Source organism: Eutrigla gurnardus, assembly GCF_963514095.1.
Source record: "Eutrigla gurnardus genome assembly, chromosome: 18".
Lineage (NCBI taxonomy): Eukaryota > Metazoa > Chordata > Actinopteri > Perciformes > Triglidae > Eutrigla > Eutrigla gurnardus.
This window is the reverse complement of record NC_139929.1, coordinates 8,348,047-8,375,921: the sequence shown is the minus strand read 5'-3', so window position 1 is coordinate 8,375,921 and position 27,875 is coordinate 8,348,047. Positions and strand designations below refer to the sequence as shown.

The 27,875-nt window shown below is 40.8% G+C and overlaps 1 protein-coding gene across 1 annotated transcript; it reads left to right on the top strand.

Annotated features, from left to right (window-relative positions):
- The first annotated feature begins 39 nt into the window (after positions 1-39).
- Positions 40-21,309, top strand: LOC311029078 (adhesion G-protein coupled receptor G2-like). The gene is made up of 27 exons (XM_084034000.1): positions 40-589; positions 778-875; positions 2,157-2,482; positions 2,815-3,073; positions 3,387-3,449; positions 3,804-3,839; positions 4,315-4,359; positions 4,446-4,495; positions 5,563-5,631; positions 5,737-5,774; positions 5,867-5,958; positions 7,132-7,213; positions 12,105-12,286; positions 12,528-12,646; positions 12,741-12,877; positions 12,969-13,125; positions 13,387-13,542; positions 13,722-13,844; positions 14,295-14,340; positions 14,431-14,534; positions 14,760-14,884; positions 14,968-15,236; positions 15,340-15,439; positions 15,882-16,168; positions 16,323-16,424; positions 20,118-20,240; positions 20,340-21,309. Exons 2-27 carry the CDS (start codon positions 782-784, stop codon positions 20,396-20,398), a joined length of 3,243 nt encoding a protein of 1,080 aa, XP_083890126.1. The 5' UTR covers positions 40-589; positions 778-781; the 3' UTR covers positions 20,399-21,309.
- The last annotated feature ends 6,566 nt before the right edge of the window (positions 21,310-27,875 follow it).

The following is a 27,875-nucleotide window of genomic DNA, read 5'->3' as shown; positions in this document are numbered from 1 at the left end:
TTTTTTGTTTTCTAGCCCACAAGTTTCGATACCTTTCCAGCACGAAACATCAATCAAAGTTGACAATGTAGCGTTAAATGATTGACCATGTTGCTTTCTGTCCACTGGCTTTGTAAATAAGCAACTAGTTTAGTTTTTGGTGATAATTGTCAGTAGTAATACATCTGTTTTATGGATGACTGTGACATATTACATCTTTTTGCATTGAAACAAAGACAAAAATGACAGTATTTTCTCCCTTCTGGTTCTCTTAATTTGCATCTTTTGCACCATGTAACAAAGAACTTCCTGTAGTGTGGGATACTGTATGATCTTCATTTCAAGCTTAAAGTGAGGTGCAGTTCATTAACATCCTAAAAACACCACAAGCACCATTAACCTACATCCGAAGGTGTGAACGCGGTGAGATGCAACCCTATATGCTGTGTCCACACCTGCCCTGCAGTCAATCCGTGAGTGTAGACAATGCCAGGAATAATATTAGATCGTTTTAGTTTACCAGCTGCAAAGGAACATTTCGGCGCAATCCCACGACTCAAACAATATGCTGTGATCATATCCACATCTGGACCCACAGGCTGCACAAAAGGTGGGACAATTTCAGGAATATGCAACGTTTTTGTTCTTGTTCACAAAGCTTGAGATGCAATTTTCATATTTGTGATATCTATGAATCATAGATAGAGGAGTAGCCAAAACAACAGCACAAAGGCAAATGCAACCAAAATCAAACCACAAGATCTCTCATTGTGATTGTATGTTCGTTTGTGTTTTCAGGAGGATGCAGGGCCTTTGCTTTTCAGGATGGTGGAGATGGACGCATCATTTCCTTCTTGTCATCTGGCTTTTACCGTTGGTAGCCACTCTGCCAAATGGTAAGTTCAAAGAAAGAAAGAAATATTTTTTTACTTATAACCATCTGCATGAGATGTAAATAGTTACCTCACTTCAATTAAGTTCAAATTTGTGGGCATGTCTTGCACTACTTTGTTACATAACAATGTATACGGACGCTTTGAATGGGCTTTGCTTTAATTTGGGTATCGATTATCAGAGCTTGACAGTTTCAAGAGTTTATTATTAAAAGCAGTTTTCAGTTAAATACCATCGGCCTGACAAAGACACCTCGGCAGGTCGGGGCGGTGGTGTCGGAGGATCACCTCAAGGGAACTCTGACCTTCGCCCTCTGACTGGCCTTAGAGCATCAGGGGTCTGCAGCGACGTCGGCAACCCACTCCACCTGTCTCGGAAGCCCGGTTTCTTTTACCGTGCTTTGTGGGTGTGTCTTTATTTCTTTGCCATGTCATCATCTCATGTCTCCACCCAGTCGGATTTTCTTTTACACATGGAGAGGCTTTTAACTTGAGATGGCACACTTTCTGTCGGCGGTTCTTTCCAGATGCAATAGTTTTGTCTTTAATTAGCACGTTTAGCTTTGACCAAAACCACTGACTAAACTACAAGAGGTATTTAACATCCACAAAACGGTAATCAAAGTAATATGAGTCTACACTTTGATCTTTGATCCGCTTTGATCTAAATGCGAACATCGGCATACTCACAATGACAATGCTAATTGGTATACGTTTACCAAGGGTATGGCTCATAGATGGCAACAATATAAACCAATAAACAAATGAGTGCACAGCGCATGATCTGCTACTGCTGTTTTATCAGATCTCGACTCTTAATTTAGCAAATTAGTCAAACTAATCATTGATCTGTTTGTAATTCAAATTTATTGGTTATTAGCTTAGCATTGTACATTTTCTGTAAATAGCTCTTTTGAAGCTTAAAGTTAAAGTACGCTCACTAACACCAATGGCTTGACTCAACCCTTTTCTTTAAAGGGGCATGAATCATCAGTATGTTTTATATTAACAATGGATCAAATGGCAAGGTGTGATGTGAACGGTGTAATCGTATTAATGAACCCACAGTGAAATATCTCTTTCGAAATAATCTTTTATCTTAATATATAGTGACTAGCTGGTGAATATAATGGAGCAGTTAGCTGCAAAAGAGCCAGATATTTCCCTCAGGAGATGGTGGAGGCCAAAGCAGAGCTGAAAGCTAATGGCCAGCTGAAGGTGCTTCCAACACAGCACTGCAATGCAATTAAAGCTCTGGATCTCCATTTCTTTTACCCGTTCCAGTGGATGGCTATTTCCTGGGAGAAACTAAAGCGGTATTAAAAGGCTGTGAGGACCACTGGACCCTGCAGGAGAGGGCCGCCATGCCGCTGCTCCTTCAGATGACTTTGTGTGTCGACATCCGTGTGGTCATCCCCGGAGCCTGGGTGGCCTTTTCTTACAGCTCGGTCCACGCACCAAGACCTGAGCTAGGTCTGGAAGGCGATGATGAAGCGCTGTATGGGTGGCTGCTAAAGGTCCGACACAGATTTCCTATCCGGCTGGCCCCAACACACTGGCATAGGGTGTGTCTAAGGAGGGATGTACCACACAACTCCTTCAGCCTGGAGGTAACGCTTGCAGTGTATTAGGATGCTCAGTGGTGGAGGGAGTATGTAAAAAAAAATAATAGTTTTACTCTTTATTAAATACATTTGAGTAACCTGGTGTTCATTTAAATCCTGTATGACTGTCTGAGTGCAACTCGTTTCTTGCCAACTTGAACTTAGCAATTAACTTGTTGAATGCAATCTTAATATAACCGGTTGAATTTGGTTGGCCAAAACTATGACACTAAAACCTGAGTTGTCCTGAACCAATGAGCTAGAACAGATTTGGTGGCAGTGGGGGCCCAGCAGTTGCAGGAGTGAAACTTTTGACTCTCCTTATTACGATGTTTCAGGTCAATGGGGAAATAGTGGCAGAGAGGAGGGTCATCGCTCAGGCCATCCCCCCCCAGGGCTCCCTGTGGCTGGGCTGCCGTCCGACAGACAAACCCCCAGGAGCTGCGCTCGGAGAAGTAGAGTTGTACATGTTCCGCATGTGGGCGGACGTGGGCGACCACGGCCTCTGTGAGGACGGCACTGTGATCGGCTGGAATGCTCGGTTCTGGGGCGTGACCAGTCCCAGGGCCAGCCAGAGGGACCCCAACCTTATGTGCGGTGAGACAGACATAAGCTTTCTATGATCTAATCCTACGCGTAGATGCTGTTCAAGCTGGGATTTTGTGCATGAATTACTTTCCTGATTGACTGCATCTATAACAGAATGAAGCGTAATCTTTTTATAATTCTGGCTAAAACATACCGTGGCATGGCTTGTTTATATCTTGTCACATGGAAGTCCTTAAGCATGCATCTTATTCCCAAATCTTCACATTTTGAAACGTCTTCATGTCTAACATTCTTGTGGGGTTCTATTTTGCATGGTTGTTAGAGCATGTTGGATGTTGAACATTGCATGTCTGTCTTGTAGACCACAGACGGTTGAGACGCCATGCACATAATAAAAAAGGTGAGGATAAAATCATGACTACTGGTGTGTATTCATGAAACTTGCATGTTGTGTGTATTTGTCCGAGTGAACATGTGTATTTGTATGTGCTGTATTTAGAGAAGAGAGAGAAGTACTCAGAGGACATTAAAACAGTTTAAAGTTTTTGTGAATTCAAGACCTATAAGTGCATTTCAAATAAAACATGTTACAAAACGCAATTTTTCAAAATGTTTATTTGGTGTTCTATTTGATATTTGTGAAGTCATAGCCAAAATGGTCACTATAGTTAGAGATGAAAAAACAAGATAGAGAAAGATAGATAGATTTGAAAGTGGAAGTACAACACATGTCGCCGAAGTACAGAGATAAAACAATTTACATTCCCTGTTTCAACAGACAAAACTCCTGGACGGGGACTTTCATCTTCACCTGGTGAGCAAGACAAAAATATCCAATGAAATATTACCTTTAATTATCTCTGCTTCCTTCTCATTATGACTTTAAATCCCTCTTTATCTCGCTAGAAGTGCCTTCAACTACAACATCAGCACCTGTTGATTTGACCAAGGTCACAGTTGAGAGATGCTGATTGGTGCCATAAAACGCTATATGCTGAATCACGTTATGTAATCAAATTATGAAAAGGTCTAATTTTTAGAGTTGTTTCCATCATTTTGAAAGGCTATGGTAATAAAGTAATGTTAGTTCTTTCAATTTTGCCTTGCATTTTTTTTTTTGGCCTTGATTTGTATCAAAAACATTGTAGTGTCTATAAGCAACAAAAGGTAGCAGAAATAAGTATAATTAAAAATGTTTTTGAAGTTTTGTGCCTTATTCCTGTCTGATATGAAGACTTTTGTAAAGAAGAAAAAATACTTTTAAAAATATGTTACCTTTATTCTTTTAGGGTCCCCGCAAGAAGAGTGTGACAACAGCCAATTCTGTTCCAGTTGTAAGTAAGACACATCTAACTTTTATCAAATCCTAGTGTTTTATTTTAACATATTTGTGGCCTTACAACTGAATGTCTTTCTGCAGGTGCTTCCTTTTCGATATCCCAGGATAATACAGGTGGAAATTTCGATTTGGTGAGATTGACTTTGTTGGGGTTTTTCCTGTACCTCTAAGTTCCCACTCCTTCACCGTGTAACGCACTGTGTTTTCACTCTGTACTACAAATGAAACAACAGATTTGTGTCATTTTTTCTCTTACAAATTGAGTCAGAGCACGTCATTGAATTGCATTTTTTTTTTTAGCTCAGTCACGGCTTACTTCATTGTTAAAGCTAAGACACCTCACCACCATGGAAGTCCATTTCTGCCAAGAAAAATAATAAAGGTTTTAAATTATTAATTCTATTTTCACCGCAAATATGGAAAAGGCTCCACTTCACTGTACAGCGACTATATGACATGACATGTTCATAGCATCGTCAGTTCAGTCTGAGATTCTGAGTAACTGAAGTTACTCAGAATCCCAGAGCAGAGCAGTAACAGCAGAGCAGTAACAGTCTGTTGCTGCTCTGAACTGTCTCATTACAAATCTTGGCCTACATTACCGCCGGTGTTGAGCTTAATACAGGTTGTGCTGTAATTCAACAGCCGCCTATTCAAAGTTGAGATATTTTCTTTGGCTTCGTCAGACTTTGTACTCAAGGAAGAAGCATAGCCGACGATGACTTCCATGTGCTGAGTAGCTGAAATCAAAACGCAGCCAGCACCAACTCTTTTTTTTTTATATACAAAAAAACTCCTCAGAATGATAATCACAAGAAGTCAACACATGGTGGCTTAATCGCTCAGACACAGACATTCTTTATATTTGTATTTGTGTACAACTTATAGAACACTTGACACTTTATTTCTTATTTTATTTTCTAACTTCTAACGTCTTGTATTTCTGTTACATTATACCGTATACTGTATACATTGGGAAAATAGCAAAAGGCACAGAGTCAAATAGTTATACATTCTCCAGTAAAATGAAGAAACTGTGTATAAAAAGGGCGCCGCTTTCTACAAAGTTCTTTTCATGCCGATGTGTTCTGATGCGAACACTGCAAAACATTTGTCACTGTCTTAATCCTCTACGTGTCTTTACCGCCCATCTCCTCCCACTAAGCATCGACCTCTGTTTCTCCATCTTTCACTCCAGAGGTTCAACGCATTTTATTGTAATGACACTGTTGATGGGGAAACATATTCCTGTCACATTGACATTCAGGTCAGTCTGTCCCAGAAGCAAGCCACAATCATTTCACTTTAATAAAATAATACGTCTCCTATGAGGCAGGACACACAACTCCAACTTTCCTCTGTCTCCTTTCAGAAAGTACATAAGAACGGCAAGGTACGAAGCGTCAAAAGGTAACAGCAAAATATTTTGTGTTCACATCTACGTGTGCTTCAGTTTTCACCTCCTGACAGTGGTGTGAATACTTTGTTTTCATTCAACCAAGCTGCGATGTGCGGTTGACGTTCAGCTCCACCACCTCGATGTGTAAACCGCAGTACGTTGTACACCAAGGAAACAAAAAGATGGAAGTGAAAGGTGAGCTGCAGTGAGTTGGTGCAAACTTTTCAATCAGTCAATTCACCTGTGTGCCTAGTGATGGTCACAGATTCTGTGTTTAAAGACCAGTTTAGTCATCTTTTGAGCATATACACGACATATATCATTTTAAATTATGAGTTATAAGTGTGTTTCTCAACTGATCATAATTAAAATGAGCGTTCAGCGGTGTAAAGAAACTGCAGCAGCAAAAAAAAAAAACATTAAAAGTTCGAATTAGTTTATGTTTGCAATTAATATTCTGGTTTACATCTGGACCATGTAATGTGCCTTTAAGTCAAACCCAGTTACAAATACAAAGACACTTACACATGCAGTATTTTGCAAATATGCAAAATGGCACCCGTATTTCAGATATTGTGGTGCACTGCCATTTATGAAAATGAAGAGTGTGCTTCTGTTTCGATAAATGTTGTCACTATCAAGATAAAAAAACAACAACTGGCTCTCACAAACAGAAGTACGATAGCAGAAAAACACATAAACATTTGGATTTCTTTGCATGTGACATAATTGTGATACTGAAGATGAATGGACCTGTCAATGGTTGCTCCTTGAATAAACTTATTCAACAAGTCAATGACAGGAACAGTGGCATAACAAACAAATATGTATATTATGTATGTATATATATATAAAATTAAATTAATTTGACAGGGACAGTACACAGATTATAAAGTGTACCAGTGTTAGCTATAAGCTAATTTACATCTGTAGTCTCTGGGCAAGAAACAGAGAATAACATCTTTATTAAGAAATTTAAAACTGTAGTTTAACACACAAATTACAAAACAGCACATCAGCAATCAACAAGCAGCAGCACATTTAGGCACAAATTCCACAGTATTAAGGCACGTTAAATGTTTACTTTCATCATGGCTGATTTTAGCCATGATGCCATCTTGAATTTGAATCAGTCAGGCTGCAGCGCTCTCTTATATAACTTGGCACTGAGCTCCAAAGTTTGTCGCACTAGAGAAGGTTGATCTGCTTGACTGAGTAGATCTGTGTTGTATCGCACGGTCACCTTTGTTGGTCGTCCTAGTTGGCCTCCCATTATCTGAGTGCAATTATACGATATTATATAAAAACATCTTTTGTAAATGTATTATTTTTCTAAATGTATTATTAATATGCTCTGTGTCTCTTCAGTGAAGTGTTGTCATACTACTGCTGACCAATGTCGGACATTCAAACTGACTTCGGTTGACCTTGACCGAACACCGCCTAAATGGTAAATAAATGTCTGTTGGTGGGTTTACAGTCATGCATGTTGGGCACAAAAGGAACAAAGGATGTGTGTGAGGATGTTTATACTATTTATAGATGCCAGACTGGAGGGAAAATGTAAATCATAAAAGAAAATGACTACTAGTTTGCATTCAACAACAGATGGATACGAATAGAAATGTGTGCGACAACAGAGATGCACACACACACTACCGATCGCATGATCTTCCTGGTGGAGATAGTAAACTGAACTCAACCACTAGCTTGTTAGACTGTCTAGAACCATCCTCAACTAGCTGAACACAGACACATCGACTGACCATACAGAAACGATTAATTTCTATCCAAATACGACGTGAGAAGACTGTCCTTTCTTCATTGAGCATCTCTAATATTTGGCCTCATATAAGAAAATGAATAAAGTATTCACTTCATACAATATTTTGCTATGTGCTCTTTTTTAGTAAAGCAGTCAAAAGGCATGTCGTACCTTTGAATGCCAGCTGCAACCTGGAGCATCGCAACGATAATAATAACAACAAGCAGTCTTCTGATCCGACCAACAGCAACATCACTACAACTCCTGAAGCCTCAACATCATCTGTGACCACCATTACTGAACAAACGAACATGACAACTGCAGTTACACCTTCAACCAATCACACAGCAGAGTACAATGATACATCAGTTACACCTTCAACCAATCACACAGCAGAGTACAATGAAACAGCCTTTACACCTTCAACCAATCACACAGCAGAGTACGATGAAACAGCCTTTACACCTTCAACCAATCACACAACCAAGTACAATGAAACGGCAGTTACACCTTCAACCAATCACACAGCAGAGTACAATGAAACGGCCTTTACACCTTCAACCAATCACACAACCGAGTACAATGAAACGGCAGTTACACCTTCAACCAATCACACAGCAGAGTACAATGATACTGCAGTCACACCTTCAACCAATCACACAACCAAGTACAATGGTACTGCAGTTACACCTTCAACCAATCACACAGCAGAGTACAATGAAACGGCCTTTACACCTTCAACCAATCGCACAACCGAGTACAATGAAACGGCAGTTACACCTTCAACCAATCACACAGCAGAGTACAATGATACTGCAGTTACACCTTCAACCAATCACACAACCAAGTACAATGGTACTGCAGTTACACCTTCAACCAATCACACAGCAGAGTACAATGGTACTGCAGTTACACCTTCAACCAATCACACAACCAAGTACAATGGTACTGCAGTTACACCTTCATCCAATCACACAGCAGGGTACAATGATTCAGCAGTTACACCTTCAACCAATCACACAGCAGAGTACGATGAAACAGCCTTTACACCTTCAACCAATCACACAACCAAGTACAATGGTACTGCAGTTACACCTTCAACCAATCACACAGCAGAGTACAATGAAACGGCCTTTACACCTTCAACCAATCACACAACCGAGTACAATGAAACGGCAGTTACACCTTCAACCAATCACACAGCAGAGTACAATGATACTGCAGTTACACCTTCAACCAATCACACAACCAAGTACAATGGTACTGCAGTTACACCTTCAACCAATCACACAGCAGAGTACAATGAAACGGCCTTTACACCTTCAACCAATCGCACAACCGAGTTCAATGAAACGGCAGTTACACCTTCAACCAATCACACAGCAGAGTACAATGATACTGCAGTTACACCTTCAACCAATCACACAACCAAGTACAATGGTACTGCAGTTACACCTTCAACCAATCACACAGCAGAGTACAATGGTACTGCAGTTACACCTTCAACCAATCACACAACCAAGTACAATGGTACTGCAGTTACACCTTCAACCAATCACACAACCAAGTACAATGGTACTGCAGTTACACCTTCAACCAATCACACAGCAGAGTACAATGGTACTGCAGTTACACCTTCAACCAATCACACAACCAAGTACAATGGTACTGCAGTTACACCTTCAACCAATCACACAGCAGAGTACAATGGTACTGCAGTTACACCTTCAACCAATCACACAACCAAGTACAATGGTACTGCAGTTACACCTTCAACCAATCACACAACCAAGTACAATGGTACTGCAGTTACACCTTCAACCAATCACACAGCAGAGTACAATGGTACTGCAGTTACACCTTCAACCAATCACACAACCAAGTACAATGGTACTGCAGTTACACCTTCATCCAATCACACAGCAGGGTACAATGATTCAGCAGTTACACCTTCAACCAATCACACAGCAGAGTACGATGAAACAGCCTTTACACCTTCAACCAATCACACAACCAAGTACAATGGTACTGCAGTTACACCTTCAACCAATCACACAGCAGAGTACAATGAAACGGCCTTTACACCTTCAACCAATCACACAGCAGAGTACAATGAAACGGCAGTTACACCTTCAACCAATCACACAGCAGAGTACAATGATACTGCAGTTACACCTTCAACCAATCACACAACCAAGTACAATGGTACTGCAGTTACACCTTCAACCAATCACACAGCAGAGTACAATGAAACGGCCTTTACACCTTCAACCAATCGCACAACCGAGTACAATGAAACGGCAGTTACACCTTCAACCAATCACACAGCAGAGTACAATGATACTGCAGTTACACCTTCAACCAATCACACAACCAAGTTCAATGGTACTGCAGTTACACCTTCAACCAATCACACAGCAGAGTACAATGGTACTGCAGTTACACCTTCAACCAATCACACAACCAAGTACAATGGTACTGCAGTTACACCTTCATCCAATCACACAGCAGGGTACAATGATTCAGCAGTTACACCTTCAACCAATCACACAGCAGAGTACAATGAAACTGCAGTTACACCTTCAACCAATCACACAACCAAGTACAATGAAACTGCAGTTACGCCTTCAACCAATCACACAGTAGAGTACAATGAAACTGCATTTACACCTTCAACCAATCACACAACCAAGTACAATGAAACTGCAGATAGACCTTCAACCAATCACACAGCAGAGTACGATGAAACTGCAGTTACACCTTCAACCAATCACACAGCAGAGTACAATGGTACTGCAGTTACACCTTCAACCAATCACACAACCAAGTACAATGGTACTGCAGTTACACCTTCATCCAATCACACAGCAGGGTACAATGATTCAGCAGTTACACCTTCAACCAATCACACAGCAGAGTACAATGAAACTGCAGTTACACCTTCATCCAATCACACAGCAGGGTACAATGATTCAGCAGTTACACCTTCAACCAATCACACAGCAGAGTACAATGAAACTGCAGTTACACCTTCAACCAATCACACAGCAGAGTACAATGAAACTGCAGTTACACCTTCAACCAATCACACAGCAGGGTACAATGATTCAGCAGTTACACCTTCAACTAATCACACAGCAGAGTACAATGAAACTGCAGTTACACCTTCAACCAATCACACAGCAGAGTACAATGATACTGCAGTTACACCTTCAACCAATCACACAACCAAGTACAATGAAACTGCAGTTACGCCTTCAACCAATCACACAGTAGAGTACAATGAAACTGCATTTACACCTTCAACCAATCACACAACCAAGTACAATGAAACTGCAGTTACACCTTCAACCAATCACACAGCAGAGTACAATGAAACTGCAGTTACACCTTCAACCAATCACACAGCAGAGTACAATGATACTGCAGTTACACCTTCAACCAATCACACAACCAAGTACAATGGTACTGCAGTTACACCTTCAACCAATCACACAGCAGAGTACAATGGTACTGCAGTTACACCTTCAACCAATCACACAACCAAGTACAATGGTACTGCAGTTACACCTTCATCCAATCACACAGCAGGGTACAATGATTCAGCAGTTACACCTTCAACCAATCACACAGCAGAGTACGATGAAACAGCCTTTACACCTTCAACCAATCACACAACCAAGTACAATGGTACTGCAGTTACACCTTCAACCAATCACACAGCAGAGTACAATGAAACGGCCTTTACACCTTCAACCAATCACACAACCGAGTACATTGAAACGGCAGTTACACCTTCAACCAATCACACAGCAGAGTACAATGATACTGCAGTTACACCTTCAACCAATCACACAACCAAGTACAATGGTACTGCAGTTACACCTTCAACCAATCACACAGCAGAGTACAATGAAACGGCCTTTACACCTTCAACCAATCGCACAACCGAGTACAATGAAACGGCAGTTACACCTTCAACCAATCACACAGCAGAGTACAATGAAACTGCAGTTACACCTTCAACCAATCACACAGCAGAGTACAATGAAACTGCAGTTACACCTTCAACCAATCACACAGCAGAGTACAATGGTACTGCAGTTACACCTTCAACCAATCACACAACCAAGTACAATGGTACTGCAGTTACACCTTCATCCAATCACACAGCAGGGTACAATGATTCAGCAGTTACACCTTCAACCAATCACACAGCAGAGTACAATGAAACTGCAGTTACACCTTCAACCAATCACACAGCAGAGTACAATGAAACTGCAGTTACACCTTCAACCAATCACACAGCAGAGTACAATGATACTGCAGTTACACCTTCAACCAATCACACAACCAAGTACAATGAAACTGCAGTTACGCCTTCAACCAATCACACAGTAGAGTACAATGAAACTGCATTTACACCTTCAACCAATCACACAACCAAGTACAATGAAACTGCAGTTACACCTTCAACCAATCACACAGCAGAGTACAATGAAACTGCAGTTACACCTTCAACCAATCACACAGCAGAGTACAATGATACTGCAGTTACACCTTTAACTGCGAGCAGTTTCACCACCCACCTGACAACCAGAGTACCTGGAGTGAATACGACAACTACAGCAGCGAATACGTCCCTTGAAGCTTCAACCCCAACCATCGCTAATACAACTACGCCTCTCGTTTCCTTGACTGCTTCGACAGAAACTCTCCAAACCACAACGCTCACCAACACATCCGCAACAAAACCTGGTATATTGTTTTTTTTCCTCTCATCAGTTAAACAATTAGAACTCCACTTTCACATAAGATTCAATGTTATAAGTAGACTATATTTATCAGAACAATAAGAACATTCAGGCTCTCTCATGTGGCTAGAAAGGTGTGCTGCAGATGTAAATGTCAAATTGGGCAGGTTTTTTGACCAGTCACACACATCATATATGAATAATTGATTTGTATGACTTGAGAACCTGTTGTACTGCATGCCAAGGTACAGGAACTTCCTCCACAACCACCTCAGAGATGACTACGAAACAAGAAGCCCAGGAGGAACAAGCAAACCAGCTCCTGAATCAAACAAAGGATGTGTCTCAGCTTAACTCCTCTCAGGTGAAGCTGCTATCTAGTAGAGAGAAAAAAACAATGTCAGCATAAAACAATGACTTTTGTGGAAGTAAACTTTATGGCTTGATGAATGTTGCAGGTGGCAAAGGTGGTGGGGGTCTTAGAGAAGCTTCTGGATGGCCCAACTGTCTCTCAGGCAATGGGACAAAAGGCCGTCAATGTCATCAGCAACCTGATGGAGGGCGATTCACAGGCTCTATCTGCATCTGCTAACAGGTACAACCCACACAACCCTCACAAACATGGACACACACATTTCCATACATTCGATTTTTCTAAATTGCTTTTTCTTCTGTGCTGTGTTCAGGCTTATTCACCTGGTGGAGGATCTGGGTCTCAAGCTGGTCGTCACTGGTGACAAAGAGCTCCTCTCTTCGGGCTCGCTGGTTCTGGCAGTTAAGGAGGTCGATGGGACCAACTTTCCTGTAACATACGTTGACATATTCAACACCAATAATATCCAGGTAGGTGTGATTTATTTCAGCCATCTGGTCTCACTGCATTCCATGAGACACAAGGGGCCTCATTCAAGAACAGTCAAAAACAGAATAGTTATTATATTATACTACATGCCAGTGATTGGAGAGAATTTGTTGTTGAGGTTCTGGCATGGGCCGCAATGTTTTCAAATGCAACCACTGTGATATAAAGTGACCTTTAAAGACCTTACAAAAACAGGAAGTGCCAAACTTTTTCAATAATCATTTACCTTATTCTGTGTCCAGATCCATGCCCTCAGTAGATCCCGGGTCAAGAGGTCAGGGTCTTCTCTGGGATCTGTGATCTTGCCCGCCTCCCTCACCATGGGGCTCAGTCTTGATCAGCAGAAGCAGGCAAACAGGGTCCAGTTCAGCTACTACGCAAAGTCAGACCTGTTCCAGGTACTTTAGCATCGTCTCATTGTCATCTAACAGATTGTTTACAGATGTATTGATGCATTTAGTGATTCATAAGAAGCATTTTTCAAATGTTATTTATTTGTTTTTCATTTTAAGCCAAGTATGGTTCAGTAGAAAAAGAAACAGCTGTGACCTGTTTGTCTTTTTCTTTTTCTTTGCAGGATGCAGCATTAGGTAACCAGACCCTTGTCAGTCCAGTGCTGGCTGCCAGTGTGGCCAATCTGTCAATAAGCAACCTGACAGAGAACATTGAGTTTACCATCCGAAACGTCAAGCTCATTCATGTGGGTGTACACACATAAAAATCATTATTTTTCCCATTCATCCAGAAAAGATTCACGGATAAATCAAACGCCCAGCCTGGTCGCCTTAAAGTTGGGTTCCCAGACAAAGAAATTGCATTGTCAATTACATTTCAAGGTGTGTTTATTTTCTCCTGGATTATGTTTGTTTTCGACAAATACATGAATGATCAACGTCCATGGAAGAAGCCAAACCACTTTTTTTTTACAAAACCTAAACAAGTCGTTTTGTTGCGTTATAGATTTTCAATTCACAGAGTTAACCACATTTTTAAAACTGCAACCGAAATCTGGTAGAAAATATGTTTCCCTCGAACCAAAATATAAGGTTTTGTTAAATTACCCCAAATAAACTCAAATAAATATTTGAAAATCAGTGTTGAAAGATCACTCAACCTCCGTGATGTTTTTTTTCTTCTAATACTTTCACAGAAAAACTACACGGCCTCCTGCGCATTTTGGGACTTCACTCAGAATGGTAAGTGCATGCATGTCAAATCAAATTGGGTTAGTTGATTAATTTTCTCCAGGCATTAATTTGTCTTTTTGTTGTGCTTCTCTTGTTCAGGTGCTGGAGGAGGCTGGAGGTCTGCCGGCTGCTTTCTTGTCAACGCCACACCGGAAGAAACCACCTGCAGCTGCAACCATCTCACGTCTTTTGCAATTCTGATGGTTCGTGCCAATAACTTGCTGCCAATCACAACATGTAGCCTACAGAGGGAATTAAATGAACATCTGAAATGCCTGGCAACAGAGATGATCTATCTTTTACATGGTTAACGTGAGAAATGGTGCAGCATGCTGTATGATCTGTATTCTCTGTTTATTTGTGTGTGTGTGTGTGTGTGTGTGTGTGTGTGTGTGTGTGTGTGTGTGTGTGTGTGTGTGTGTGTGTAGGATATATCCAGAGAGGGAATGATTGACCGCCAGCAAGCACAAATTCTTACTTTCATCACCTATGTCGGCTGCGGAATCTCTGCCATTTTCCTCGCTCTCACCTTATTGACCTATATTTCATTTGAGTAAGGATTTTAAATCTTTACCAAGACTACTTAAATTTGAGTTTTATGTCAAATCCACATCCTAACAAACTCTTTCTATGCAGAAAACTTCTGCGGGATATCCCTGCCAAGATCCTGGTCCAGCTCTGCCTGTCCCTCCTCCTCCTCAACCTGGTCTTCTTGCTGGACGGCTGGCTGGCGCTCCACCCAGCGACCGGGCTGTGCATCAGCACCGCTTTCTTCCTGCACTACTTCCTGCTGACATCATTCACCTGGGCGGGGCTTGAGGCCCTGCACATGTACCTGAGCATCGTCCGGGTGTTCACGCCCTACCTCAGCAGATACATGCTCAAGTTCTCACTGATAGGCTGGGGTGGGTAAAGTTCAGCTTCTAAATGTCGAAAAGTTATTAAATATAGAGTTTTTATCGGATGTATTAAGATGCTTCTGCTGATTTAACATCCTGATCTTTGCAGGCATTCCTCTTCTCGTGGTGATTGTTATAATATCAGTGGACAGTGACAACTATGGTCTGGTCACATATGGAAAATACACAGATGGCACTTCAGATGACTTGTAAGTTTTGCCTACATATTAATAGCCTTTTGTAAACACAGATTTGTGTTTTAATGGGTTTGGATTTTTTTTCTTTTGTTCATTATTTGATTGTTTATTTTTCTAATCAGCTACAAGACATTCCCTCTGACATACATGAATGATTGTTAGTAATGACTTAGTTTTAAATGGAAGTCGGAGCCCTAGAAGGAGGTGGAGTACGTTTTTTTCCAACAGATCAACTTATCATTAATGTATTGAAATTGAAAAATGCAAGAATTAATCTGGACCTCTTTTTCCCCCCTCCTCATCATTCCTGTAATAAATACATTTGACCACTGGGGGGCGAGAGAGGCAAACAATCAGCTTTACTATGCTTGGTGCCAAAGCATTCAAACAAAATCCACTATGAAAACGTTATGTATTTTCAACTATTCTCCGTGTTTATTGTTCCCCCCTGTAGCTGTTGGCTGCGTAATAACATCGCCTTCTACGTGGGCGTGGTGGCCTACTTCCTCCTGATCTTCGCTCTCTGTCTGCTGGTCTTCATCGTCGTCATGATCCAGCTGTCCCGGATCAAGAAGCAGAACCCCCAGAACCAGCCTCCCAACAGGGGACTAATGACGGATCTACGCAGCATTACTGGCCTCATCATCCTGCTGGGCTTCACCTGGGGGTTCGCCCTGTTTGCCTGGGGACCCCTCTACTTCCCCTTTGTTTACCTTTTCACCATATTCAACTCTTTGCAAGGTGAGCCTTGTATGCTATACCAGGTTTAAGTCCACATTGTAAAAACATGACGTGTTAAAACTGATAGGCTATGGGTTTATCCATATTAGCCCATAATATGCAAATATATCCCAAAAGCTATACTTTTTTTTACCATGTCATTCATCCTGTGCAGGATTCCTCGTCTTTATTTTCCACTGTGCTGTGAAGGAGAGTGTCCGCAGGCAGTGGAGAACTAATCTGTGCTGCGGGAAGCTGCGATTGGCTGAGAACTCAGGTAGACACCTCTTTTTTTACACCTGTCCTACACTGAAAAAATTATAACCCTGCTCAAACTAAAAAGAAATGATGTCCAGATATCACATCTAATATATTTGACTTCACAGAATCTAAATTGAGTAACTTCTTATGAACTGATTATTTTAGTTTGATGTTAACAATAATACTGCATTTGACTCAACCTTAATTATTTTCCTTGATCCAAATTATTTTCTTAGCATTTTAGTAATTGAACCAAACTAATAAATTGAAATTGAACCAACCTAATGTATTCACTTTTAACTGAATGAACTAATTAATTTACATATATCCAAACTATATTTTTCACATTTTATTTGACTTCAAAAATAATTTGTTTCCCACCTTATAAACTCTATAAAAAAGACACTTGGCCAACAGATTACATTAAATGTATTTATTAATATTTAACATATGAACCATATGCAACATATCAACACAGAGGTGGACAGGGGAGAAGAATCCAGAATCAGAAGGTCCTGGTGGTTTCTTGCTATTTTACTCTGGAGTGTTTCATCAAAGAACAGGAGAAGGAGCTTCTTTTATCTGGAACTTCTTAATAAAAGTTAATCTCATTAACTTTACCATTATTAGAAAAAAATCCTACTCTGTTGAAAACGGATTGTTTTCACAAATGTAGCACTTGATTGAAGAGACCTTTTGAGTGGAGTCCTGAGAAGGATGATTCCTAGTCAGATGTTTGTCAATCATCCCATGTCTTGGACGAACAGGGACAATTTGCATGGATGCATGGATGGGGATGGCAGTCTTTGCATTTCCACATCCGATAACTGAGAAAACAAAGGAAGAAATAGTGAATTCCCTTACAGGTGATACTGATTTGTGTTGGCTCAATCAACAGAGATAAAAAAATACAGTAGTCCATTTGCTGCTAAGAAAATGTATAAATTAGTGAGGGTCTAATATTCAGGGTGATTTGTGCAATGATTAAAAAGGTGATGTGCAGTGTAGATGCAATATATTACCTGCAGGTTGGATGAAGATACAGGCTGCAGCCAGGGAACTGAAGAGAGCAGCCTTGTGGATCTGAAAGCATACAAAATAAAATAAAATAAACAATTACTACTCTGTGAAGACCATATAATACAGAACCAAGAAGTAAACCTTTCTGGGCGGAGAGCGAGATAGCCGGTGTTTTCTCTCCAGCAAATAACAGCTCAGCCGCAGAGTAGGAGGGCTACTAGCCCAATTAGCTGTCCCGGATATTAGCAAGTGCTAGCATGTATCCCGTAACAGCAGCACTGCTTAAAAAAATAAATAAAATACAGTACGAGTGTAAGCTAGCTCGATGCTAACTTCGGGTAGCGGTTAGCATACACCGCTGACCAGGTCACCACAATGGCTCTCCTGCTCAGTTTAACAAAACGCTAGAGGCTCCCGTTGTTACCGGCTCACGTCTCCAGCGCTTCACTCGGACTATATTTCCTTTCTTTCACGGTCCTGATACTTGTAAAAGCGCGTCACAAATAAATGTATTATTTATGGTCATAGCATTACTGGTAAATGCTAGCTAGCCACCACCAAAGCTAGCTAGCCAGCTTAAATTGGGCTGTTCTTTGCACACACACAAAATACTAAAACTTTCATTATCAGCAACTGCTTTGCTACTTATGTTTATTTTTGGACGAAATCTACCCAGGACGTAAACGATATCCACGTCAAACGGTGCATCTGGTCAGCATGCCGAGAGATAAGGGACTTCACTGCTCTGACTATGCAGTGTGCAATTCATATTCGACTCAAACCTAAAATATTACCTGCCGGTCATGACGAAAAAAAAAAATGTTTTGGGAGAAATCAAAAACGTTGTTTTGGGTCCTTTAGACGTATATTTCACAATGAAATCAAAAATGTTATCCTGTTTTAAATGGCAGTTATTAGTTTGAATGAACAACTGCATGTTACACTTTTTTCAGTGTAATCTGATTGGACAGGAAGGGTTTCCTAACTTTGACAAGGGGCAGACATGAGACAAGATGCTGCATTGATTGCCCAAATTTGTGTCAGAAATAGCATTCCTTGTAGTGTTAACTTACACTTTCCACGGATATCATTATCTCCGATGTCAATTTAGAAAGAACATCTATAGATAAATAAGAATAAAGACGTTAATTTTACATGCAGAACTTGCCTGATAATCTTGATATTTTAGTTTTCTAGAGTGTCAAAGCAATCCAGTAATAATTGTCTGTACATCCATGGGTACATTGCAAGCAAGAACGGCTAATCCGGTCTGACATTATAATGGTCCCAATTTGCAAAAATGTTGATTAATACAGGCTAAATAAATGGGGCTTAAATCGTAGCCTGCAGCTTAGGTCACTGAATCCTTCGCATTATTGGAAATGTATTTTCATAATTTACATTTACATTTAGGTCATTTAGCAGACGCTTTTGTCCAAAGCGACTTACAATAAGTACATTTGTCAAAAGAAGGAAACAAAGAAACCACGACGTATCATTGCCGATGCAGTAAGAGCTAAAAATAGAACAAGTGTTAGGTCCTCATCTGAGTAAAGTAGTACTTCAAGAGTAACAGTGCTACGATCCGAGTTTTTTTTTTTTTTTTTTTTTTTTTGCGGGGGGGGGGGTCGAGGGAGGGTGTTAGTGGGTCATGCTATGTAGAGTCGAGGTGAAGTCTGAACAGGTGAGTCTTGAGCCTTTTTCGGAAGATGGCAAATGACTCTGCTGTCCTGACATTGGTCGGGAGTTCGTTCCACCACTGAGGCGCCAGAACAGAGAAGAGTCTGGACTTTGCTGAGCTACATTTGTTTGATTTCAGCGATGGTGGTACCAGCCTGCCAGCTGAAGTAGAGGAGCGGAGTGCTCGCTTCGGGGCATGAGGTTTGACCAGTGTTTGAAGGTAGGCAGGTGCCGTTCCATTGATGGCCCTGAAGGCCAGTGTCATCGTCTTGAATTGGATGCGTGCTGCAACAGGGAGCCAGTGGAGGTCACGGAGGAGGGGGGTCACGTGGGAGAATTTGGGTAGATTGAAGATAAGGCGTGCTGCAGCGTTCTGGATACGCTGCAATGGTTTAATCGCATAGGCCGGGAGTCCGGCCAGGAGAGAGTTGCAGTAGTCAAGGCGGGAGATGACCAGTGCTTGGACCAAGAGTTGCGTTGCATCCTTTGTGAGGAGGGTCCGAATCCTGCGGATGTTGTAGAGGGCAAATCTGCAGGATCGGGCCACAGCAGTGATGTTGGGGGTGCAGGATAGTTGGTCATCGAGGATTACACCCAGGTTCCTCGCAGTTGAGGAAGGAAATACTGTGATGCCCTCAACAGTGACCGACAGGTCCATGCGAGGGCAGTCTTTCCCTGGGATGAAGAGGAGTTCGGTTTTATTCAGGTTAAGCTTGAGGTGATGTGCAGTTGTCCAGACAGAGATGTCAGCCAGACAGTCCGAGATGCGAGTTGCAATGTGAGCGTCAGAGGACGGGGGAAAAGAGAGGAACAGCTGGGTGAAATAATATAGAAAATGATTACCCACCAGCAAGACGCAAAAAGATAAGTGGAGCGTTCATGAATATTAACTGCTTTCATGCTGATGTTAATATGTTACCTTGAGAACATGACCATTCTGACAAATTACAAAACATATTTTTAATTTAACAAACAGACACATGGTTGGTCTTAAACGCTTTTTCTGCAGATTGGAGTTGCATGGCTACCCAGTGCTACAAAAACAGGCCAAGGTCTGTTGTCAAAGCAACCACTTCAGTGCAGACCGCCTCCCGAAGCTTCTCCGTCATCAGCGACGGCACCAACAACAGTGGTATGTTTACAGGTTGCAATTTAAAATGTCTGATCTGTCTGATATAATTTCCTCTTTATACAATTTGACCGTTTGTTGTTCTGCCATTGTTTGCTCCAGAAACCACAGTCCTCAATGAGATTCACAGGCGAACTCCGTCGTCAAAAGGCCAGGCGTGACGGCTGTGTCAAGCATCTGTTTTTGATCACAATAATTATCTGAATATGGTGAGCTCCTGCAGCTTGAGGAACCAAAGAAACAGTCACAGAAATGAATGCTTTGCGGGAGGGAAGGCTGGAAGAATTGTGACTGAAGTACCTTCAGCGAGGATGATTATGATTGTTTCATGAAGACAACATGCAAAGTGTGACTCGATGCCTGAATGACATGAATGCAGAAATAATGTAAGAGACTAGCAGGTGTACAGTAGGACTGAAAAATGTAATTATTTCACTGTTGCACTTGTGACTCGGTGTTAAAGATTCTAACTTGCATCTAATAAGTAACCTAGAATTATTTGGAGGCTTTTTTGCTCATATTTTCAGTGTGTTGACAATGTTTCTCTACTTAGTAGAGACCAGTTGGATTGACAACTTCCTCTGCAGATGGAAGTTTATTTTGAAGGGACACTATGCATGTAACGAGGGTATGTAGACATGCCATCCCGACACATTGGTAACGCCAGAGGCATAACCACGGCGCCTATCTCAGTTGCCGAGCAGCATTGACCGAGTATTTTACAAGTTGCACTCACCAAAACTTTACTATTCGCTCTTAATAAAAAAATATGACATTTATTTATGTAAATTATTTTTGCAAGTGTATTTTAGGAGAGTGGCACTTCTCATGGGGAGACCCGGCTTACCCCCCCCCCCCCCCCCACTCCGCCTTAGAATCGCAATTGTTTGTGTGGTTGTGTGTTTTTAATGTGAGATATTTTGCTACAGTGTTGATGTTAGACAGATTGTAATATTGTTCATGTATTAGAGATTATTTAAGCATAATTAAGAGTGAGGAGAAGCGTTGCAAAATGTCCCGCAGGAACATAATCATGCCACGAAAGAGAAGCTAATAAAACTTTTACTCATTACCTGTCCAGTTTGTCTTTTTTTTCTTCTTTTAGCCGGAGAGTTTCACATCTACGTGACACCTCCACACCTTTAATCAAACGTGTTCAACGAGAAAACCCACCAATTACACTCCCAGCGGACTCCCCTCTCATCGCCGCCTTGTGTAACCTTCAGCAGAGTGTCTCACGCCCACCCGGCTCCAGTTCAATCACAGCCTGTGAAGGCCGGCCCCCGGCAGCAGTTAGCTATTAAAAGTTTTACATGAGTTCAAAATCTCGGAGCAGCATGACCTCTAACGTGAACCAAATGAGCAAGAACACCGTGCGAATAATTGGGAGGCGGTGAGGTCAACATTCTGCAACTATTTAAATTGAAATCAGTGTGTTCTGGGCTCTTTTTGACAGTTTGAAAAGTATACTGAACATTGCTTTATCAGCTTGATAGGCAAGGCAATTGTATTTGTATACAGCACCTTTCAACAACAAGGCAATTCAAAGTGCTTTACATAAAACCTTAGAAGCATTGGAGAAAAATTTAAAACAAATAAAACAAATAAGAAGTCCTATAAAAAGTCCTAATAAACTGTGTGAGAATAGAGTGAAAGAAAGGAGCATCTACTTTAATTGATCAAACACAACCCAAACCCACTTCATGTCATGTGACTGACAAGTGTATGCTGGGTGTGGCTAACATGCTAACTGCTAACATGCCAACCTACATGTCTGGACAGTTTGAGGAGCACAGAGGGACCATCTTATACTGGGACCAGAGAGGTTGAGTGGACTGGTTACATTAAGGTGATACTGGGACAGACTGAGGAGGACTTCCAGGTGAACAAGAGTCCCAGAATGACATTCAGACAGGTAAGTACAACACCACACTGACTGTGATGCTTGTCAGACAACATGGCACTATTTTCCACTTAAACTGTGCAGTCTGTCATTTTTGCTTCAGTGTGGGTTTGTGGCTGCAGCTGCCGAGAGGCTTTTATTGTCACAGCTCGATGTTGTCTGCCTCTGTGATCTTTTATTCTGCTGTTGGTTCTGTGAAAGTGGCACTGATGGAGCCTCATCTTGCTTGGTGGCCATAGCTTTTTTATGTTTGCCTCTTGTCAGTTCTTTTTTGGAGAATTTTCTGAGCCTCTTTTTCTGGTTAATTCAACTGAGTGACACATCCAGGGCAGTTGCTAGGAATTCTGGGCCCCCTGAAAGAATATCGGTTTGGGCCCCTCTACCCATTCATTGCCACCTACTGGGGGCTGTGTGTGGGCCATGGGCGTCGCTAGACACTTTTTACTGGGGCACGTGCCCCAGTATTGATCTGCCGTGCCCCAGTAAAATCTCCCGTTGGAGTTTTAACGAGCTACTATATTTGGCAGTGGATTAATTTATATTGATAATAACGGTAAAAGAATGGATTTTTTTTTTTCATCCACAATCTCAAACCAACGCAGTTTAACCCAAAATACAAGCTGAGGCACGCACCTTGTGGTCTGGGTCCGGCGCGCACATTACGTCCGTGCACTGCAGTGTGCATGTCGTAGCCGGTGCACCGCTGTTTTTTGTGATTTTAGTAATAGGGGGCCTGTGCCCCAGTAGAGCTTTATGTCTAGCAACGCCCCTGGTGTGGGCCCTAGCGGGCTGTGGGCCCTTAGAATTGTCATCACCTTTCCCCCCTATACGACGGCACTGGACACATCACACCACACTATTGTTTTGTAGCTTTAATGCATTCTTTAATTGAACAGGTCTATCATTTTTATTTTCTTTACTTCTACTCCAGTAAAATGTCATTAAAGTAAGAGTCATTTTTATATTCTAGTAGCATGTGGATAATCCAATGTAGGGCTGCCCACTCAGACAATTAGTTGAGTAATCAGTCCTTTAGTCGATTAATCATTTTTTTTTAATACTGAATGACTTATTTCCACAAACCTTATGAGTACTTCTCTGGTAATCACAATATTTAAAATTTTGTGTACTTTTTTTTTTTTTTATAAATATGTTTATTATTTTTCAAAAGATAGAGAAACAAAGAGAGAAGAAGAACATAGAAAAGAAAGATATAACATACAGAACATAGCACATCCAGAGTTAAGGTATCAGTCCATGGTCATAGTTAGGCAATAAGGCTAATGACAAAAGGGAAACATCTATGAATAAATAAAATAACAAAATGAAGTATATGCAAACTCATATACATCTGTGCACAGTGAAGCGTTAAGTTTGTAGGTCTTGCCCTTTAAGGTATCTCAGTACAGGGTCCCATGTCTTGTCGAATACTTCTCCTCTATCTTCGTTATAAAGCCTCAGTCTCTCAAGATGTAGTGTGTTGGACATTTCTCCCAGCCACAAGTCAAACGTCGGCACAAAGTCCTTTTTCCACATACGCAAAATCAGTTTTTTCGCAATAACCATCCCGAATTGAATAGCCTTCTTCTCGTGTTTGTTGGTAGAAGGTAGTAGACTTGTAGCTCCCAGAATCGCAACGAGCGGGCTGGGTACCAGACTTTTTCCAAAAGCCTCAGAAAAACAGTGAAAAATGCTTTTCCAGTATGAATGAAGTTTACTGCATGACCAGAAGGAGTGTGCAAGACTACCTATCATGGATTTGCATCGATTACACATGGGTGAAACAGCAGGGTAAAATCTATGTAGCTTCTCCTGTGAATAGTGAAGTCTATGCAATATTTTGAATTGTATAAGGTTGTGTCTCACGTTAACTGAACATTTATGTACATTACGTAGACATTCCTCCCAACTCTCGTCACTCAACCCCATATTCAACTCATCTGCCCATGCCTTTTTATAAACCTCCGTACTCAGCAGAGCTCTCTCATGAAGGATTCCATAAAAAAAGGAAACTGCCCCTCGTGTGGCCGGGTCAAATTTATTCATCGCCTCGAGAATATCATGTTTGTTCAGAACTTCGAATTTTGGTACATTTTTCTTAACAAAATCTCTTATCTGTAAATATCTGAAAAAGCTTGAGGCAGAAATATTATAAATAGTCTGTAGTTGTGTAAATGAGGCAAACTTCCCTTCAGTATACAGATCACTCACGATACTAATGCCCCTCTGTTTCCAAGCAGAGAAAACTACATCGTTCAGGCCAGGTGTAAAAGCGTGATTCTCACAAATTGGAGTATCAATGTATATATTTGGGGCCTTGATATGCATTCTTATCTGTTCCCATATGCGTATGGTGCCATTAATTACAAAGCTGTTACTGTAGTATGGCTTCTTGGCTTTGGTGGGGCTGTTGAGCAGTGCCAGCAAGGAGGTCTTTTTACAAAGCGATCGTTCTATACATAACCACGCAGGGCAACAATATGATGAAGAGGGGGGGCCTCTTCTCCACCAAGCAAGTATAGACAGATGAGCCGCCCAATAATACATTTTAAAGTTCGGTAAAGCAAAACCTCCAGCATTTTTAGGTTTACATAGATGTTTTTTGGAAATCCTAATGGCTTTGTAGTTCCAAATAAAAGGTATAATAATTGAATCCAATTGTTTAAAGTAAGATTGGGGAATAAAACATGGAATAGACTGAAAGAGATGCAGGAAACGTGGCAGTACAATCATCTTAATTGCATTTATCTTTCCTGCTAGAGAAATAGGGAGAGTCTTCCAGAAATGTATACCCTGCTTGAGTTGCTCAATCTTGTTGTGCCAATTCTTCCGTAAGAGCTCCTCAGGATCTTTTGTCACAGTTACACCAAGATATGAAAAATCCTCAAAAGCCTTTTTAAAGGGAGTGGACTGTATATATGTTATATCAACTTCCTCAGAAATTGGCATTATCTCGCTTTTGTCCCAGTTTACAGAAAATCCAGAGAGTTTTCCAAAGTTACTAATTAATGTTAAAAGATGGGGAATTGATGTTTGAGGACGAGAAATGAACAAAAGAATGTCATCCGCATATAGCGAAATATGATGTTCCTGTCCATTCATGTCAATAGGAGATATTAAAGAGCTTTTTCTAATACTGGTAGCTAGTGGTTCAATAATTATAGAGAATAAAAAAGGAGAAAGGGGACACCCCTGACGGGTCCCACGATTGATCTCAAAAGGGCATGAAATATTTTGGTTGGTAATAACAGAGGCAGTAGGGTGTGAATAGATTAGCTCAATCCACTTCATAAAGGAAGGTCCAAATCCAAATTTTTTCAACGTAAACAGCATATAGGGCCACTCCACCTGGTCAAATGCGCGCTGCGCATCTAAAGAGATCACTACAGCTTCCTTTGTATGTTCTGTAAACAAAACATGGAATAAGCGGCGTAAATTGAAATACATATGTCTACCTGGCATAAAACCTGTTTGGTCGGGATGGATAATAGAACAAATGTGCTCTTTTAATCTGTTAGCTAAGACTTTCCCTAGGATTTTGGTTTCAATAGGCAGCAAAGAGATAGGACGATATGAAGAGACCAGGTTAGGGTCACGACCAGGTTTGGGGATAAGTGAAATATTTGCCTTATATAGAGTTGGAGGTAATCTAGAGCTCAGCATCGAGTGATTTAACATGCGTAGTATGAGAGGCGATAGTTTAGAGCTAAACACCTTGAAAAATTCCATACTAAAGCCATCAGGTCCTGCTGCCTTATTGTTGGGAAAAGAGGAAATCACTTCTTTTATCTCATTCAAATTAATATCTGCATCTAGTGAGGAAGAAGATTCTCCCGATAGTTCAGGCAATCCCAGATTCTCAAAAAATTCTTCCATCACTCCATAATCAGGTTCACCCTGTGACTGATAGATATCCTCATAAAAACTAGCAAAACACTTATTAATTTTTCCAGGATCTGTCAAGAGGGCCCCATCATTCGTCCTGATAGAATGTATGGCCCTGGAGGCCTGAGATTGCTTTAACTGACGGGCCAGTAATCTCTGGGGCTTATCACCGAACTCAAAATACTTTTGTCTAACTTGGGCCAGCAAGCGTGAAACATTCTTGGACAGTATAGAATTATAGTCATACTTTAATGCAGTGATCTTCCTTAATGTCTCAGGTTTACTACTCTCCTTGTATAGCGCTTCTAGATCAGACAGTTGATTATCTATTTCAGTTAACTTTTCTTTAGATTTTCTTCTCTCTGCATTTTGTGTACTTTTGTGTGATTCTTTATGGAGAAACTCAGTTTTACAGATCTGTCACGTACATCAACTAAGTTGAAACCATATACACAATTTCCACAGATGTTAAAGCCTTTATATATGAAAAACAACGATTGATTACTGGTGAATTCAAGTCAATTTTAGCAAATAGTGCTCTCCACTGTGTTTTTTTTATTTTTTACTTTTGATAGTTTTAGAAAATGATGTTGCTGTTATAATCTTTGATTGCATCTTAATTTTTTATATATTTTTTATTTAATCAATACATTTTTTAGTGCAAGTTTTTATTATCTCTGGAAAAAGTGTCATCCTTAAAGGCATCAAAGACAACTTTTCTCATAATGACATTATTGACAGAAGGATCATTTCTCTTAAATAATATATATATTTGTGTGATGGATACATGAATGGCAAAAGTGATGTCATTTGTCCTAGGAAGAATGCCATTGTGGATATCTGAAATGACAATTGTGGATAGGAAGAATGTCATTGTGGATATCTGAAATGTTCTTTTTGACTAGGAAGAATTGAATTACAGATATCTGCAATACATATCCAGTTTAGCTATTAAATGATAAAACGGCCACTTATACTTTTTAAGGATTTTTAGATATCTTAAATTTAGTTTTGACTAGTACAATCAAAGTTGTAGATATCTTAAAATATCATTTTTACTAGTAAGAATGTATTGTGGTGTGGAGAAAAATGTAAATACATAAGCTAATCACACATGTTTTAAATTACTACACATAGACTCAGATGTTCAGGCTAGTGGAAAACTATTGTGAGGGTCAGAAACTGTGTCAGGGCATTCCATCTGTACGCCATACGTTGAAAACAGGAAACACAAGAGAGGATCCCATTTGGGTCACACACACACACATGACAAGCTCATGATATACATCCCGACAACATACAATGAACGGACACATTGTGTAGCTGCACCCGGAAGGAGCACATGACAAGCTCATGATATACACCCGACAACACACAATGAACGGACACATTGTGTAGCCGCACCAGGAAGGAGCACATGACAAGCACATGATATGCATCTCGACAACATACACACACAATACATAGATGACAGCACCCGGAGGGATGGACCGTATGAGCCAGTGTGGGTGGAGATACCCAGCGCTCCAACCAGGCCGCGGCATGCTAAAATTACGCTCCGCCTGCATCTATAGAATGAGCCAATCAGACTCATGCGGAGTCTCTTGAAATACGCTGCGCACTCTGTTGTAAAGCGCCTTTTGAGTGAATTCAACCCTATGTTGAGTTGACTACTAGGTCCGTGCACGTTTAACTGCCGGAATATGTTTTCCTGATATTTGTGCTAATAAAGCGCTGTTATTGATACAACCCATAGACTCTCCTCCTATATTCAAGCTTACTATTTTTTTCACAACAAATCTGGTAGCAGAGGATGGTTGGGAGAAAAGCTTGAGGAGGAAAGAATTTTA